Below are 18,727 nucleotides of genomic sequence, written 5' to 3'. Positions count from 1 at the left end.
CATTTTTAAGGATGAAATGTAGTCTGAGGAGAATGTAGGAGGATCCTTATTGAAGATCCCTTAAAAAAAAAAGTTAAATCTAAATGAAAAAAATCAGCTGTAGAAATTAAAGGTAAAATTCCACCTGCAAGATACCAAGAGAACTCAAGGTATTGAAACTGCACAGCTGCATAGCCTTAAGACTACCTATCAGTGAGGCTAATTGAAAAAAAAAATTCAGTTTGTTGGAAGCTTAAATATTTTACTCTGTAGCAATATGAACATGTTATGTGGTGTGAATCCAGATTTACCTTCGTGCAGAATGATGGATACATCAGGATAAGAAAAACGTATTACTTGTGCCTACCGTTAAAGTCTGTGGGGGCTGTGCTATGATTTGCGGCTGCTTCTGTTGGTCAGGTTCAGGTTAAACGATGTAATTAACCTGGAAAATGAGGTCAGCTGACTATCTGAGTATAATGAATGAGCAGGTTTTTGATGGATACTTTATAACTAATTAATCAACATTTTATTTTAATGAATGTATGCATCAAAAGCAGGTTGTCATCTGCTGGATTTGAACCATGGATGTCATGAGTTTTGTCACTGAGCACCCAATGAGGCAAAATCATCCATTTTTAATACATATTTATTCGGAAAATTACCTGAAGATTCACTTTCTATCATTTAGTGACCCCCTAAGCACTCAATGACAGTTACTGCAACATCAATGTCTTGCTACATTTGAATCAAAAGCTAGTTTTGATTCAATGGGTGATCAATTGAAGAACGAATATGAACAGTAAGCTGTATTTGGTGTGACATTCACAAGTGATATCTATTGCAAGCGTTGAACTGAAATGCTCTTCCATGATAAAGTGCATCTTCTCTCCACATAGGCCCAAACTGTCTCCTTCAGAAGGAGATTATTGCACTTTTCATTACACGCAAGGCATCCTGCTCTCCAACAACAGTTTCCCTCTTTTCTCAAAAGGCAAATGATCTGAGCTCTAAAGAGATACTGAGCATTCAGTTGCTGCTCTTTTTGAAAATCACAAAAAACTACATAAATATCTGACATGGATGTTACATGATAAGCAGCCCACACTTTTGCTACTCCTACACACGACGACGACCTTCAAATATATAACACACTGGCAATGAAGCTCACAAACTACAAACATTTATAGCAGGATGAGTAATACTGCATAAACTGAAGGGCTGATAGTGTGCCTGTGGAAGCCTGCTGCTCATGTTTGACCAGCTCTGAGCACCGTGACGGTCACTGAGGATGGTGACATGTCCTTGATTTTTATAATCAAAATCAACATGAGAGGCAGTGGGTCAAAGGAGCCTCGAGTCTTACATTGTTGGGAGTCAGAGGATGTGGTGGCTCTCGGAGTGGAAGAATAAATACTCCTGCATGCAGATTATCTAATGGTAAACTGTCATCGCCTAACAGAAGCAGAACACGGCGAAGAGGATCTGTAATTGACCTCAAATGCAGATTTAGCCCTTGATCAGGATTGTTGCCTATATTTATTATACTTTAGTGTTACAATTGGCTGGTAGGGTGGATGATAATCTGATTCATTTCTTGACTCCCTGGTGATTCAAGGCCATCAGTCACACTGTGATCCACCAGATTCAATCTTCCTGGCTGCAGGACCCAGTTCCACCTTGCACACCCGCTGTGCAAACGTCAGAGAGCATAATGTCTCTCCCACATTACTTTCCAGTGCAGACACCTTTATTGGAACAAATGGAATGAAATTAGGCTCAGTATAAGGATTGGGATTTACTGTGGTGTAGTAGTAGTAGTGCTAAATAGGGCTGGAGGAGGAATCTTACCTGCACCACCATGGCAGTCTTGCTGCCTTTACCTAGGGAGTCTTGTAATAGGTACGTGAGGCGGGAGTTCCTGAAGGGGATGTGAGTGTGCCGAGCCCGAAGAGCCTGAATGACGTCTCCCAGTGCCAGCAAGGAGCGGTTGATGTTCTGGGCCTCTTTCAGCCTCTCCCCCTCCGCTCCAGACTTCCAGACCCTTTCTGAGCCTGCCAGGTCCACCAGGTTCAATTTTCCTGAAGATGTAAGAGTGAAATGATGCAGTCATGATCACAACCATTTAAACACTCCTCCTCTCTTGCTGTCAACATTTCCTATTGATAGCTTTGGGGAGAAATATGAATGACACGTTTCTAGCCTTGCAGGACCAACCTGTTGTTTTGGAGCCACTGGCGAGGTCAGTGCCCTGAACGGTGATACACAGCAGAGCGTGAGAGCGCGAGCTGTGCTGGTTCATCTGAGTTCCAAAGGTGATCCTGTTCCTTCGGGCTGTGGCTAAAATCTTCATAAACACACACAAAAACAAAATCAGCATCAGTATGATGTTCTATTCTTATTCCATAATAGTGAAAGGTCATTCGGACAGGAGGCAAACATCCGGTACCTTCTTGATGTGCTGAAAGCTCTTAACTTCTATAACCCTGAGTCCTGGAACATGCAGCTGCCCTGTTCCATCTGGGTTGATCTTTATGTCCAGTTTCTCTCCATCCTTACTCAGCAGGTCTCTGAAAACCACAACAGGGCTACCACCATCTAAAAGCAGTAAATTAGGTCCTATTGGGGTAAAATGGTGCCAAAAGCAAGAAGCAGCAAACTGTACCTCAGCACCTCATTATAGATCTCCACAGAGCTGACTGTGACGGCGTAAGACCACATGTCCTTCCTCTCCTCAATCTCACTGAAGAGATGTTTCAGAGCTCGCTGGTTAATTCCTGGGTTTTCCACACTGCCCTGGAAATAAAAGGTTTTTGAGGTTACCAGGTCAAACCCTGTCAACGCCCACCTCAGGCATACTTTACTGTAAAAACAACATTCAAAAACAGATCAGAGAACACTAGACTTTTGCTAACTGAATTGGTATATATTGATATTTAATGTTTTTTGTTTTTTTTTCCCACTGAATGTTCAGGTTAGAGGTTAATAATGTCACACACTCTACATTTTGACACTGGGAAATATTTGTTTGCACCTTGCTTCACGCACCTTTGCATTGTGTTATTTTCATTTATCAAGTGCTGTTATCCAAAGCAACTTACACGTGAGTTAGAAGGCACACGAGACAGATGAGACTAAAACTGAACTTTTTGGCCATCAAAGAAAACAAGTGTGGCAGAAGCCTAACACCTAGCATCCACGCATGAACACCATCCCAATAATGAAGCACGGTGGTGGCAGTATCATGCATCAAATGTCAAAAGGAGTGAATACTCTTTGTATGGCATAAATAACTGTGCGTAAATGTATCAGCAACAAAATGAGCTGCCATTGCTTGGTCTACGAGCTGCTGTCATTATAGACTGTATGCAGTCTATCAATACCCCCTGTATCATGACAGGGTTTTAACCCATTCAGACCATGTACAAAACAGCCTTCTGAAACATGAGGGTTTTCTGGAAAACTTAAAACTGTTCTCTAAATGCCCCTCGTGTTTATGAATATTCTGAAAAAAATTAAATAGTAAGCGTGAAAGGTAAACAATACAAATGTCGCTAAATGTTGCTAAAATTAGTAAAACCGCTTTTGAAACCTCTGTGATGAGGAAGGCTGAGTGGCCTCAAGGATCTTATTTTGAAGCCTTTTTTTAAAAAGTTTCATCTTGACATCTTGACTTTTGATAATATCTGAGAAGCAGTGAAAAGGAATTAAATACATTTGGACAGGGGGCCAAGTGTATTCTTGTGCTGTTGATCAGTCTCCATTAATATAGTATACTTGACAGAAGTAGACAGTAGCGTACCTCCATAGTATATGTCTTTCCAGAGCCTGTCTGTCCATATGCAAATATGCAGACATGGTAGCCATCAATGCAGGATGTTACAAGAGGTTCAATCTCCTGAAAGACCTGCCCACACCAAATCAAAGGTTAGACGAAGGGTTACAGGTCTTGTCATAATAACATATTTTATGCACTTTTCCTTTTCGCTACCTCTTCCTGCGTGGCCTGTGGGTGGAAGACCTTGTCCAGCTCAAAGATGCGCCCCTTTCCTTTACTCAGCACATTCAGGGAGGACTCGTTGTTGGGGTCTGTGGTCACAACCACAGACTGGCCCTCCTCATGTTGGTCCTCTTTCAGCACGGGCTTCACACGGCACAACACTCGAATGTTACCTTAAAAAGACAGTCAGAGGGCTCAGTCAGTGGCAGATTTCCCTTTCTGCAGAACACTTTATTGTTTTCAGTCTTAATACCTTTAAGCTCCACCAGCTGCTCATGATACTTCCTGCGTAGTGCCACCTCCTTCCTGTATTTCTCCAGAAGATCTTTGTTGGCTTCTGACATCTCACTGATAGCTGCTGAAATCTTCAAAAGGCAAAATGCAGCAGAAATGAGGTTGGTCCAGTGTCTCTTTCAATCAAATCCAAGTTTCAGCACTTGTACGACCACATACCTGTTTTTTTGCTTCATTGATAGCTGCTCCATAAAACTCTGAGAAATTTCGAACCTGGCTCCTCAGACTGGTGTAGTCTGTCTTCATGGAGCGTAAAGTCGGTGGAAGTGCTGTCAGGCGCTTCTGCAAGGCTGACAAAGAGAAGAAAAACATGAAGAAACACACTCTAATTCTGTTAAATGTCTTGGTTTCCTCCCCTGGAGGTTCAGTAACTCGTCGACTCACTGAAGAATTGGTCCTGCAGGTTCTGGAAGTGTTCGGCTGAGCAGCTGGCAGCAGCCTTTACCGCCTCCTCCTTCCTCTCCTCCAAGTGGCTGATCTCCTTCAACAGTTCCTCTCTCAGTTTGCTGATTTCTCGCTCATATGCTGCAATCTGTAAAAGGTGTTTGTCAGTCTGTGAGCTTGAGCAGGTTCAGCTCTGTAATTAGTTAATCTGTCAATTAAACTGAATCTGAGTTAGAATTTCTGGTACCCCAGGTGGAAACATCTTCCTTTTGCTTTTCATTTTCTCTCCTTTGACTATTTGTTCTCTGAAGAGAGTGGGCCTTGTTTACCCATCTCCACTTGACAGTTCTATCTATTTTTATTCCCAATAAGTAGGAGCATCAGGAGATTGTCTCCATATTTTTGATTGTTGGTGGCTGGCGGCCCACATAAATGTTTGTCCTGATGGATATTTAGCCTTGCCTACAAAAGCCCAGATTATGTTTCATTTATGTAAACATTTCTGTAGCCTGGGTTTTGCAGTGTTTCCAGACAAACAAAAAACAAACATTTAAAAACACAGTTCACATATCATACAACTGTAATTAGTAGTTCATATGTATGTGTACTTGAAAGCACATTGAAAGATAAGACTTTGCGCTAAAATGAGTCTCGTTGCCTCCTTTTATTACCTTGTGCTGCAGATTACAGCTGTGTTCATCCGACTTCCTGATCTGTTCCTCCAGATGTTTGCACCGCTCATTCTGATTGGACAGCCTCTCAGACAACACCTCGTTCCTCTGTCTGGCTTTCGTCAAATGCTTTATTGTGGCAGGTGATTCCACCTGCACAGTCTGGGTGACATACTAGCAGACAACAGATCAAAATCTAATTAGAGTTTCTTTGTTGAAAGCACAAAAAGAAATGGTCAATATGCCCGAAACACAATTCTACACAGTACATGAAAATATAGGTGATTTACCTTAACAACTGGCTCCTTGCCTCTCTCTCTATCCAGCTCCAGCTGCAGTTCCCTCACTCTGTCCTCGCGTTTCCTCAGCTCCTCTCCTCTCCTCCACTCACTTTGTTCACTCTTTCGCTCCAGCTGTGAAAGCTGCTCAGCACGCTGTTGAAGGGAGCTCTCCAGCTGCTGCACTCTGCTACGGAGAGTCTCATTCTCCTACCATGTCAAATAAAAGTAAATTACAGGTATACTCTGATGTTTGGCGGAATGGTACACCAGTGAGCTGTGCTGATGCCTCTCACCTTGATGAGCATGGTGCTGGACTGCGACGGGATGGCTGAGAGCTGCTGCAGGAGGCCTTGTGTAACGCTCAGGTTCTGCTTCAGGCTCTCGTTCTCCGCTGACAAACACAGCACTCGTTTCTCTGAGTCTGTGGCCCCCTGAGGAAATTAAGCATAAGGCTGAGCTAAAGCAAGACATTAAGACAAAAAGTGAAAACAATAACACGTGTTTCACCATCACATTATATTTAAGGTGTTGTATATGGCGAGATGAGCGCTTCTTGGCATTTACAGCTCTATTTTTAATTTAGTCGTGTGGCAGCTTAACTGGTGGCAGGAAAACACTTGACAAATGGTGAAATCAATAGCTTGCATGACTCACAGTGGCTGTCTTCAGCCTTGACAGCTCCTCTTCACGCTCTTCTATGCAGCTCTTCAGCTCATCAATCTGTGAGAAATTGGAGCAGTTAAACATCTGGCTGAAATCTTTGTAAGGCTCCCGCCTACAATTATCTGCAGATTTATGTGAAATTGTCAGATTTAAATCTTGTCTTTGTAACGTTTTTTTAAATAAAGATACATTATCTTTTTTAAAAGAGAGCTTTAGCCAAAATGGCAGTGTTGGATGGACCACACAGAGTCACAGCAGTTTTTCAACATTTGCATTTATGTACTAACATAACATGTGAGAACCATAATGTACTTTTTCTTAAAGATTTACTTGTATCGTAAATGTGTCTGTCCGTTACAGTATAGATAAACTAAAAAGCAGTGGTCTACCTGCAGTTGAAAGGCTTGTATACGTGAGTGTCTGTCTCTTTCTTTCTGCTCCAGCTGCGAGTGCAGCAGACGGAGTTCTCCTCTCAGTTTACTCCTCTCGCCCTGCAGGCCATACAGAGACTCAACCAGCCTGTGAACCCCAGCTTGTGCCCCTCCATCACTGCTAGACTCACCTGGGGGACAACAAAAATAAATATAAATATAAATATAAAAATAACCTCTTTTCTAACCATGTGGATACTGTTATGACAATACCTCAAACATATTCAGCCATGTCTGCAACCACGTTCATAATCGGGCAATCATAGTTCATGACCCATATGTAACCCTTTCATTTAAGAGCATTTTCCACAGAACACTTGTGAGGGTAATATTATTGATGATTAGATATGCACATACTGTCAAGCTCTTACATAAACCATGTAGTCACTGCATTGTGCAGTTAGGTTAACATTATTGCTCCTGCATTTAAAGACCTCAATAGGATTACTGCAGCCCATCACATGCAAAAACCCTGATTCACATGTACAAGTTGGAACAACCTTCTAAAACCTCCATTTTTGACAATAAACAACATTTTCCTCCCCCTCAATGATTTACCAGGCTCTGTCACCTTTGATATTCATTGCAGGACTAAATTTATCAACACAGCGTGTCAGGTTTGCGGTGTCACAGTGCTGCGGGTAGAGGTGGTGATGCCAGAAAGGTTGGAAAAAATGGAGAGGAGGCAGCTATGCATCATCCCTCTGCGGAAAACACTGAAATAGCACTGAAAATTTTCAGACATCAGCAATGCAAGAAAATAAAAATGTTGCATAAACCATTCATCACAGCCAAGTAGAAAAGTGACGAACACGCTGCATGTTCATGAAGCTAAGTATCACTCAGTTCTTCATTTTTGCGTTGCAGCTAACAAACAACCCAAACAGCTTAGTAACACTGGGACAAGGACCTCAGGCTATTTTCAGTCCAACACGTTTACACGTGCTGGCCAGCATGTGCCAGACCTTGTAAGTGCATTTGCTACACATAAAACAGCACTAACAGACTATGTTTTATTCATATCAGAGAGTCACAGAGTCGTTACCCACATACTGAAGACTCTCCTCACACGCTCTTGTATCCTTACCCAGCAACTAATGTGAGTCATGCTGTCATGCAACATTTAAGCAGAGATCCTCTGCTCAAATGATCTCCCATATGGAAATGTCATTGACCTGAACTGGGTAATCATATATATATGAGATCATACATATTGACATATATCCCTGTGGAATCATCAGTCATCATACGTTCAGAGATCTGCCTATGGTTTCATGGCACCTGTTAACCCTCTAGACCCCATAGCGGCCGTTGCCGGCCGTTCTTTATTCTCCCATAGCGGCCACCGCCGGCCGGCATGAAAATACTCGTCTTACTACGGGAAAATGATGTTTCTGAACTGTAACTACACACTTCACTAGTTCACAACTGCTTAATGAACAAATTGTTGTATTAAAATATATATGTTTGTATTAAATTATTTCGAGATATTGTCATGTTTTTGAGGGATTTCTCTTGGCCGCAGTTGAGACTGATATGAGAACGGAGGTTCTGCGTTTGGGCCAGCTTCACGAGCTACAATTATACTTCCTTTGTTTAATATTTCCCGCCGCAGTGTGCCAAGTATTACTTTGTAGCTACCAGCTTCGTTCATTATCACTCGATTACCTCAGCCACTCAATTCAAGAAAATGACAGCTCCGAAAAGACTGTGGATGTTTACCTTGAGACGTTGGCAATTTGCACCGGTTCGCAATTGTCCGACTCGGATTTCAGTGACACTAACGTAAATTGTAAATGTGATTTAGATATATTTACAACCTAAATTTGAGACGAAGTGGCCAACCTTGTCACCTACAGCCGTTTTGATTAGCCATGCTAACGCCAGCTGATTTATCGTTAGTTATTTGCGAGCTTGCCGGTCAGTGTCCTTCAACAGAGCATACAGACTACACCTAAACTAAGAGATAATAAAGCAAAGATGATGATGATCATTACCTTATCTGTTGGTTACCATTGAAGATCCCGAAATAGTAGTAATAGTTGTAATAATTTCCAAATCCAAGTCCTTCCTTATTGTAGCGATGTAATCCAGTGACAGTGCTAGCAAGAGCAACTCGAAACGCTGAACTCCGGAGAGGAAATGTCAAACGAAACTGTAGATTTTTTTTAAAGTCTAACTCCTTGTTTGCTACTGGTAATCTAACTACCTGCCTGGTATAAGTAGCCTACACATATTTCCCAGTTTATGTAAGGCGCCTATCAACAAACATTTCAAGTGATGTCGTGCCTGATTATAATGCGAGAATTTCAAACCGGACCTGTCCCCATCATTCGTCCACCGAGTGATAGCCCCAGCATTTAGGTTGCCAGAGTTAGACTATGATCAACTCGATCTTATAAATGTAATTGTGCAAACGTATTTGAAATACTTAATACATTTTGTGGAAAATTGTTTGTTAGTCTTGTCATGGTACTGTAGTGAAGTTCTGAAGTGGGCCCAAACTTTTTTTCTCTGAGGAAGGTTACCAAATAGCTGCCCCTATTTCTCTGCATTATAGCCTATCGTCTATAATAATAATAATAATAACAATAATAACTTATATATAATAATAATATATTATATATAATAATAATAATAATATATAATATAATATATAGCGCTTTTCAAGATACCCAAGGTCGCTTTACATTACATGTAGGCGTGTGTGTATATGGCAGGGGGTGAGGGGGGAAATTACACTGAATTTCAATAAAAACAAGTTTCATTACATTCGCTTTACTCTCATTTTATTATTACTGAAGTCGTTCAGAATAGCCATGTCACATTCACATGGTTGGAAAACATTGCTTTCGGAGCCCTTTCCCTGGAAAGCAGAGGGAGAGGAGGCAGAGGAAGCAGAGGGAGAGGAGGCAGAGGGAGAGGAGGCAGAGGAAGCAGAGGGAGAGGAGGCAGAGGGAGAGGAGGCAGAGGAAGCAGAGGGAGAGGAGGCAGAGGGAGAGGAGGCAGAGGAAGAGGAGGAAGCAGAGGGAGAGGAGGCAGAGGAAGAGGAGGAAGCAGAGGGAGAGGAGGAAGCAGAGGGAGAGGAGGGAGCAGAGGGAGAGGAGGCAGAGGAAGAGGAGGAAGCAGAGGGAGAGGAGGCAGAGGGAGAGGAGGAGGCAGAGGAAGCAGAGGGAGAGGAGGCAGAGGAAGAGGAGGAAGCAGAGGGAGAGGAGGCAGAGGAAGAGGAGGAGGCAGAGGAAGCAGAGGGAGAGGAGGAAGCAGAGGGAGAGGAGGCAGAGGAAGAGGAGGAAGCAGAGGGAGAGGAGGCAGAGGAAGAGGAGGAAGCAGAGGGAGAGGAGGCAGAGGAAGAGGAGGAGGCAGAGGAAGCAGAGGGAGAGGAGGAAGCAGAGGGAGAGGAGGCAGAGGAAGAGAAGGAAGCAGAGGGAGAGGAGGCAGAGGAAGAGAAGGAAGCAGAGGGAGAGGAGGCAGAGGAAGAGAAGGAGGCAGAGGAAGCAGAGGGAGAGGAGGCAGAGGAAGAGAAGGAGGCAGAGGAAGCAGAGGGAGAGGAGGCAGAGGAAGAGGAGGAAGCAGAGGGAGAGGAGGCATGTTGAACATTGCCGTTGTAAATTCATATACAGTGTGGGTGCTCCAACAGAAGCCACTTCCCAAAAATAGGAAGTCCTGGTCACTAAAGGCCTATAAGTTGATGCTCATCCATGAGCTTTGTGATGGGTTTAGTTCCAAAACGAGAGGGGCAAAGGGTCTTGCATCTGGCACAGTGGAGAGACTTGTGACAAGAAACTTGAAGGCGGGGCATGACCTTGTGCGTTTTTCTGGACGAAAAAGGGGCTGTGTCAGTTGCAAGACTGGAAGAGCTGAAAGTGGGAGATGTGTGGAGACATCGTTTGGGTGCTCCACTTGTGTTGTCCCATTGTGTAAAACAGGATCCTGTTTTTATGAGTTTCATGGGATGCTGTAGAGTCTTGCATCTGGAAGCAGAGGGAGAGGAGGTATAAATATTTGTATATATAGGTTTTCAACATCTTGAAAAGTTAACTAAAATTAAATTAAATTAAATAGTTGACATTATATTATAACATGTAGAATTATATGGGAAACTCACCTTTTTGTAAGTTTTATTTTCTTGCTTGTTAGGACATACGGTATCTGCACTTCTCTTTTGTTCAGAATTCATCTGAGGAATAACATAAAAAATATGACGTATACAATAAAAAAGCTTTGACTCTGATCTTTTAAATTATTAAACTTGTTATTGACAAATATAAACTCACTTTCCCTAATCATTTTTAATACATACACTAATCTAAACCATAGGTTTAGCTATTCGTGCTAACCACGATGTATACCACGTTTCAGGCAGTGCTATGGAGAGGGCTAGCTAGCTGTTTCTCTCAATTGATGACTCAAAGATGACTTGTTTACTGTCTTTGTACTGTTATCACATCTTCTAGTGCCTATATACGATATCTGAATGAGTGTACGGGTATTTATATGTATACTTCGTCAGTTATAGCTTTGGGTAATCCAGTAACAGCTGCAGTTGTAGGCGACTAGCATACAAACATTTCTGCAAAGCGACGGGTCTGACGATAAATCAGATTTGTTTAAACTTTTATTGGTCAACCGGTGGATACAGCAAGATAAACGTGACATTTTTCGGTTAAAAACTTGACTGTCATACAGGCTTGGGCCCATTATTATCAGCAGGTTACTTACGCGATATGACCGTCCATTTGTCCGCATCGCTGCGATTGAATGACTGATGGCGCAAGTCAAAATGTCTTCTTCTTCTGTAGGCCTATCATATGCCGTGCGTTGCTAACTGAACAAATTTGAATCAAAAACAAACACCTCAATATGTTGATATGTTATGCAAAATAATACTTAAATATGCCTACAATACTATAACTATCCATTTCAAGTTAAAAAGAGGAGTGAATATTTGTTCAGTCTCAAAATATCCTTTTTGATACAGTTCAATGGTCGTCTATGAATACATGAATGAATAATTCCTAATGGATCACATATCATTTAAAAGAGCCATTTCCAATCTTTAAATAGAAAGAAACTTGCAATGAACACTTGTCATTAGTTTTCAAGTTATTCTTGGTTATTTGAAATGTTTCTCAAATTGCCCATTTCTTTCGGAATTCTCAGGAATCTGGAGCATTGTTGTAAAATTCTGTTGGGGTCTAGAGGGTTAACAGGCTGCCCAACAGTGAGTGATGCTACAGTGCTGTCGATGGCTTCTGCTCTGAGGTGAAGGAGCTATTGGGTTAAATCTGAAACACCACAGATACACACATCTAAAGCTCTGAGGTCTACGGCAGCTGCACAGGGTCTGTCTGGTCTCTGTGATATCACTAATGGCAAAGCTCACAAACACCCTATAAATCAAATCAGTTTGTTCTGCTGCTGATGACTCAATCTGTCTACAAAAAGATGGAACAGTATGTGCCAGTACTAAAACTGGGTAAACAAACAAATAATCGAAAAAACACACCACATCAGTTACTTATTAATTATAACAAGCTTTATATTCATGTATAGTTCATTGTACTCCTCCTTCACTACAGATTATTCTCCCCCGTTTAGCTCAGGTTTTAGATAGTGGTGGAATATTTCTGGACTTCCACGACTGTGAGTGAGAGCACAAACCTTTCTCATGTTTATTACGTAAGCTTGTGGAGTTCACCTACTGTAACATGCATGAGAGAGTGGCTTTCTTTACTTATCTTCCTTCAATCATAAATCTACATTTAGTCCTATGTGCAATATTCTGCTTCTTTTCACACCATCTGATCTACATTTGAATACAGAGGAAGATCTTTAATTCTCTGTTTTTCATTATAGACACAGCATGGGAATGGAAACCCATCCCTCTTGCACCTTTGCCCCCTTCCCCCCATTATCACACCTCCTCCTCCTGCTCACCCTCACTCAGTGGGCTGGGGCTCTGTTGCTGGCTGATGGCCTCCTCCAGACTGCATATGACGCTGTTCTTGTCCCGGAGATGCTGGCGATAGGAGGCCCGCAGGGCCTTCATCTGACGTCGGTGCTGGACGCGATGCCTCTTCAACTGGACCCGGTACTGGTCGGCTTGCTGCTGCAGCTGCTGGAAGTGGGAGTACTGCTCCAGAAAACTCAGCAAGTGGGACATCACTGCCACCAGGGGAGACTCTGCCAACTGTGTGGTACAGAAGCACACGCAGAAAGTTTATTATCAGTGCCAAATGCCTATTTGGGGAGCTGAAATTTATTTTGCTCTGCTGCATCAGGTGGGCAGTGCGCCAGAGGTGACCCACTTTGGTTACCTTTCCTGTTGTTTCCACATGAGCTTGGGAGGCTCTCCTCTTCTCAGCCTCTTGCTTGAAAGTCAAAAAGGCAGCCAGAGGAGTGCATGCTGGGATGTCTGAAGCATCACCCTCATCTTCATCACTCAGCTCATCACTGTCACTGCTACTGCCTGAATAACATCACATGAACAAAAGAGTAAAAAACCGTATGCGCCAAATATTCAATAAATCATTAGAAACTATTTATACGATACATATATCATTCCGATGTCATACACCTGTTCTATTGACTTACTTGATTCACTAAAGCGAGCACAAGCTTTTTTTCCCATTCTGGGGGTGTGGCCATCTCTCCTCTTGCTCCCTGTTTCCATGGAAACAGGTCCAGGCTCCTGAGCACAGCACCATCATATACAAGGGTCAGACAGTAACACACACACACACACACACACACACACATACACTAAAGGAGAATACACATTCAAATCATAGATATGCACAAATGCAATGCAATGAAAGACAGTATGGGAAACCTATAACTGCATGCATGTTTCCTATAGGACAAAGAAAAATAAATAAATAAAATGGAAAGAGGATCCCCGAGGCTTGACATGATATGGCTAGACATACATCTGGGGAAGCTCCACTTGCCCCCTCCAAGGCTTCCTCCTCCTCCTTCTTAAAGACAGTGTAGAAGATGTAGACTAAAAGGGAGTAGAAGGCATACATCTTCACGCCATCCAAGAGCCCTGTCAATGACAAATGACCTCATGATCACACACACCTTTAAAATGGGTGAGAAAAGCTTATAAATTATACTTCTTTCCCTGATACTCTTCTACCAAAAAGATACATTTGTTATCAAGGATGTGTGATGAGAAAAAATTGTCTTGATACAGCCGGATATCCCCCGAGATTAAGCATCTTTTCTATTTTAGGTCACTCCATTCCATCACACTAAATTCCTTCTCTTCTTTACCTCATCTAATGTTTTCTCCTCTTTGGTGATGACAGTGTCTCATTCCAGCCCTTTGTATTCCGCTGTCACGCTCCATCCCAAGTCTTCCTAAGCATCCCCTTTTCTCTGAGCTGCAACAGCATCCCTGTGCTGTGCGCAGCTTCTTTGTGGCACCTTCTCATCCGTTCTCCTCCCCTTTCTGCTACTCCTCCTCCTCCTCTCCACTTTTTCTCCATCTACAGGCTGCATCTGCAGCGAGCATGCTCAGTGCGGTTTCCTGATCCGCTGCAGTGGTGAAGTGACAGATGCAGGCAGATATGCAGACTGATGGAGGTGAGGAGGCTAATGCTAGTACCAGTGGAAAGAGGGAGAGGTGGACAAGGAATACCAAGTTTGGGGTGCTTCAAATGTGAAATTGAAGCAAAGCAAAACATTTTGATATTAAGCAGATGAACAATACTATAAAGATCTCAGGAATGCAATGCAGAGAAAACAAGTAAGATAAAATGTTTTTATTTTGTTTAGTATTTGTTTGAATTTATTTAAGTTTTAGATTATATTGACATTGTTCCTCATAGGAAATATTAGCATTTTTGGCAACAAATAACAATAAAATAACCTGATAAGATTTAAACTTTTACACAGTCAAAAAGAAAGAAAGAAAGAAAGAAAGAAAGAAAGAAAGAAAGAAAGAAAGAAAGATCATGAAATGATAAAAAAAACTCACATGCCCACTTAAATACTAAAAATGTAAAAAAAAAAAAAAAAAAAAAAAGCATCACTGTTAACATCTGGGTTGAAGTTTGCCAAACTTTCCCAAATAGCATCACAGAACCACAGACGCCTGCACATGTACTGCAGTAAACCAGCTGAGGCTGCTGCTCACACCCCTGAAATCCTGAGGGACAACCTGCAGCATTCACTAAAAATAAAGAAAAAAATCTAATCTTAATGATAATGAGTTTAACCGTTGAGGTAATTTCATTACTCAGAAGAGCTGCTACAAACCAGAAAAGTCACATAAAAAGGCCATTGATGAGTATCAAACAGTGATGATGGGGTAAAAGAAAACTGGGCCAAGAGCTCTGACCACTGCAGTTATTCTGACATTGATACTGCTGAGGTTGCGGAACAAATATTTTCTAGACTCCAAAGCAGGGGGAAAAGGTTTCTGAATCCACAGCACTAAAAAAAATGTTTCAGGGAGACGTGTACAAGGTGTCGACAAGTAGATGAAACATCCGCTGACATCACTACAAACGAAAATAGAATACATGCCATTTTCCCCAGAGTAATATTGCAATACGGAATTAATTTAATTGAGGCCCTTTGTAAGCACAAAAAAAGCTTTTGTTGTAATGTGGAATGTCAATGTTGACTTTCAGCTGTGAATCTGTTTAGTTAAATCCTGCGTCTTTAACCTAGCAGAGATCACACGGAGTTCAGCCGAGGTCTCGGTTTTGCAGTGACGACATATTCCAGTGAAAACACACAAAATTGAATTTTTGTGGCCCAAAACTTGGCTGTCGTTATTGTTCCTACATCATAGATACTTTGCAGGGGAGATGGACGATGGGCAAAGAGGATCCAGGCAACATTACTGAAGCTGTGAACCAGCTCAATGCGCTTTGATGTAGGATGCACTCTCAAGATGACTTTCTCGTTTCTTAAAAGTTTAGTAAAACAACGAGCATGTCTGTTTGACTTAATTTTTCCCTTTTAGCCCCGTGTCATAATGTGTGCACAGAAGGCAGCCAACAACCAATATGAACGACTAAAGAAGGCAGTCGTGTTAGATGTACCAGTCCCAGTTGTCAGCAACATCAAGACGGAGGACACACACGAAGCTTGAAAAATACCAAGAGCTGAAGGAGGAAGTTGGAAAGATATCGGAGCACTCGGGGGGCCGTGACCCCTAAAGTGGGAGAGTGGCTCAAACTGATCCCAGGAGCAACATCAGAGATGTGACACCAGAAAAGTGAGGTCCTAGGAACAGCTGAAGTCCTGGAGAAAACCCTGAAGCTCCCAAGTCTCTTGTAAAGGAGCAGAGCTAAAAAAAAAGGGCAATAAGTGGGCGAGTTAGTATATACACACACAAAAAGAAATTTAAAAAAATATGCAGAAGTCTTGCATTGTCACTGTTCATTTCTTTACATTTTGCTTCCAACAAGCCAGATTTCCTAGTAACATCTGAAAGTGGTCTTGATCAATAGTTCTCCAGGATTTCTGAAGGTCTTTCAAAGTCTTTCTTTGGACATTAGATGTTTTTTGACTTATTTTAAGACTAGTCTGTCTACCTGACACTTTTCAGAGAAACGTGTGATTTTAGTCTTTTTTTTTTTTTTGCTAAGCCACTTAAAACCGACCGATGAAAAATTTGTTCCCATTTCTTTAGCTGCATCTACGAAAAAATGCCAAAGATAACACAATTTAACAAAACTAGAATAGTATTTTGCACCAACGAGGCGATTCCTAAAGCTATTAGCTAAAAAAAACTCGCTGAAAACTGAAGAAATAGGAAAACATCCAGCGAAGACCTGACACGGGACCCGAGAGATGCATCTGACCCTTCAGTTCATCCATCTACTGTTCACTGAAGTCTCATCAGAAAAGGCCTCCATAACAGGGTGGCTGTCATGGAGGAAGGGAAACAGGGAGAAAAGGCTGAGCTGTGCCAAATGACACAAGAAGCGGACTGAAAATCAGTGGCAACACGTCTTACGGAAGAGGGCTGAATCCTCCCCAGAGCCCGGACCTCAACACTATTGAAGCAGTGTGGGATCATTTTGACAGAGAACAGAACAAAAGGCAGCCAACATCCACAGAAGAGCTTCAGAAAGTTCTTTAAGAAGCCTGGAGAACTATTCCTGAAGACTGCTTAGAGACATTCGAAGTAACCTCGCCTCAGAGGGTTCAGACTGCGTTGAAGAAAAAAAAAGGTGCTTCCACCAAACACCGAGTTTCACTCTTGTTAGAATTGTACAAATTCGGGGTGGTCGGTGGCGTAGTGGGTTGAGCAGGCGCCTCATGTACAGAGGATACAGTCTTGGTTGCAGCTGGTCCTGGTTCGAGTCCAGCTTCAGACATCCCTTTGCTGCATGTCATTCCCCCTCTCTCTCTTCACTGTCCTGTCCTAAAGGCATTAACGTCCAAAAAAAAAAAATTTAACAAACTCTGCTTTGTCTTATATACTGCATTTTAATTCACGTTAGCACATTTCAATCAATCACTGCACCTATAAGCTCAACTCACTCAAGCATAATATGCGATTCACAAGCACAAAATAAAAAGAAAAGTGGCAAATCTGTGGCCTTTGAGAAGTTAAATTCGGGTGATATCTTTACTAATTCACGAAGGCCCATTCATTTTACTCATGTCACTTGTCACTTGATTACCTTTAATAGTCAGTAATACATGGATAACCTGCATAACCATACAGATCCTTAAAGATTTAAATGTTCATGTTGCATCGATCACATCCAACAGAAACGTGCTGAGAGCTTGCGTCGAGGCCCAACAGCCTATCGTCAATGACCCGTCCAAAAGCCACTTCACCAGTTCGTCTGTAGCAGCTGGAGAATCGAGCAGAGCAAAAGCGTTAGTTCCAGCCTTCTGTGCCAGAAGTAACGGAAGGCTCAGGGCCACACCGCCCGAGACCCCTAAAGCATTTCCGGCAAACAGACACACCGTCAGACAACAGGACAGAGACGACAAACCCAGGCAGCGAGTCATGAGTGCGAGAGTGTCCTCTGAGAGCCAGTCCCTGAGTCCGAGCAGCAGACAGGAGCCACACAGGAGAATACGAGCTGTGTTGTGGTCTTGACTGAGCCACAGGAAGTCGAAGGAGACCAGCGCCGGAGCCAGGACCTCGCCAGCCCACTCTGCTTCTCTCTGAAGGGAGGTGAGGTGTGAGCTGGAGGGATGGAAGATGTTAAGCGCTGCAGAGAGCCCAAGCACGAAAAAGCCGACTGAGGGGCCCCTGTGGTCCTGGAAGAGAGGTGAATCCAGAGGAAGCAGCTTTATTACAGAGTAGTAAGTCTAATACAGGCATGTCTCTGATCAACACTTTTATTACTAAGTTCAGACGTCAGCCATAAAGAGCGCATGCGCAGTTCATATAGCAAATCAATTATTTAGTTTCAAAACTCCCAACAGAGAAAGATAATAATAAAGAAAACACATTTCAATAATCATTAAGTCTTGTTAAAACATACTGGTAATTTTAAGCTGCCTGTTTAAACCAAACTATATTCACTTTGTTGTCACTGTCGAGAAAAAAAGCAGCAGACCCTCAATTTTGATACAAAAACCGCAACATTTGTTCTTTTAGGCTTGAAAAACAACCCCACCTTAAACAGTTTATATGAAGAGTAGAGCGCTGTAGCAGACAAAATGATGTTAGACCAAGATGTGAACCACTCTGTCACAGAGGACGCCATTGATCCTGAACACAAGTGACACGCCTGAAAACATCTGCGACCCCAACCGACACCGTTGTCATTAAAGTATCAGAGAATGTTTAAGTTAATGTGTATCCAGTCAGTTATTTGGGTTGTATCTGTCGGGGAGTGGTTCACCGATACATATAGAGGTCACAAAACCGAGCTTAGAGCAAGAATCTTGAGGAAAGAACAGGGGAACGTTTGTTTTCACACGTGACACATCCCGAAGTGGACAACGCGCAGACTCCGGAAGAAGCGTTCAAAGTTACTCGTGTTTTCTACAACTTTCGCAGAAAACTCATTTCCAGTATTATAATTTTTAGGG

At 42.4% G+C, this 18,727-nt stretch overlaps 1 protein-coding gene and 1 long non-coding RNA gene across 5 annotated transcripts; both read right to left on the bottom strand.

The window, feature by feature from the left end:
* Positions 1-612: 612 nt before the first annotated feature.
* On the bottom strand, positions 613-14,303 carry LOC142379966 (kinesin-like protein KIFC3). 3 transcript variants are annotated; one of them, XM_075465389.1, is made up of 20 exons: positions 13,900-14,303; positions 13,654-13,751; positions 13,298-13,394; positions 13,021-13,172; positions 12,641-12,893; positions 6,662-6,834; positions 6,264-6,329; positions 5,903-6,040; positions 5,619-5,816; positions 5,329-5,502; positions 4,658-4,805; positions 4,433-4,563; positions 4,233-4,344; positions 3,971-4,152; positions 3,782-3,886; positions 2,645-2,775; positions 2,429-2,549; positions 2,197-2,326; positions 1,831-2,060; positions 613-1,727 (listed from the first exon to the last, which is right to left on the bottom strand). In XM_075465389.1, exons 2-20 carry the CDS (start codon positions 13,729-13,731, stop codon positions 1,602-1,604), a joined length of 2,745 nt encoding a protein of 914 aa, XP_075321504.1. In that variant the 5' UTR covers positions 13,732-13,751; positions 13,900-14,303; the 3' UTR covers positions 613-1,601. The 3 variants fall into 3 exon arrangements, with proteins under 3 accessions (XP_075321504.1, XP_075321502.1, XP_075321503.1); XM_075465387.1 differs by having other exon boundaries at positions 13,633-13,751; positions 13,900-14,302; XM_075465388.1 differs by having other exon boundaries at positions 13,633-13,751; positions 13,982-14,302.
* Positions 14,304-14,694: 391 nt separating this feature from the next.
* On the bottom strand, positions 14,695-18,615 carry LOC142380753 (uncharacterized). 2 transcript variants are annotated; one of them, XR_012769869.1, is made up of 3 exons: positions 18,310-18,615; positions 17,356-17,947; positions 14,695-17,093 (listed from the first exon to the last, which is right to left on the bottom strand). It is a non-coding gene; the product is annotated as an uncharacterized LOC142380753 (long non-coding RNA). The 2 variants fall into 2 exon arrangements; XR_012769868.1 differs by lacking the exon at positions 14,695-17,093 and having other exon boundaries at positions 17,139-17,947.
* Positions 18,616-18,727: the final 112 nt, after the last annotated feature.

This window comes from Odontesthes bonariensis, chromosome 5 (genome assembly GCF_027942865.1).
Source record: "Odontesthes bonariensis isolate fOdoBon6 chromosome 5, fOdoBon6.hap1, whole genome shotgun sequence".
In the NCBI taxonomy this organism is placed as follows: Eukaryota; Metazoa; Chordata; class Actinopteri; order Atheriniformes; family Atherinopsidae; genus Odontesthes; species Odontesthes bonariensis.
The sequence above is the reverse complement of the archived record's forward strand: the minus strand, read 5'-3'. Positions and strand labels throughout refer to the sequence as shown.

What these genes read in the sequence shown, in the direction of transcription:
- LOC142379966 (XM_075465387.1), bottom strand. Translation starts at nt 13,731, where the DNA reads ATGTATGCCTTCTACTCCCTTTTAGTCTACATCTTCTACACTGTCTTT. An exon ending in GCTGTAATCTGCAGCACAAG is followed by an intron (nt 4,806 to 5,328) that starts GTAATAAAAGGA and finishes CACCTTTTACAG; the next exon opens with ATTGCAGCATATGAGCGAGA. An exon ending in CACAGGCCACGCAGGAAGAG is followed by an intron (nt 3,887 to 3,970) that starts GTAGCGAAAAGG and finishes TGGTGTGGGCAG; the next exon opens with GTCTTTCAGGAGATTGAACC.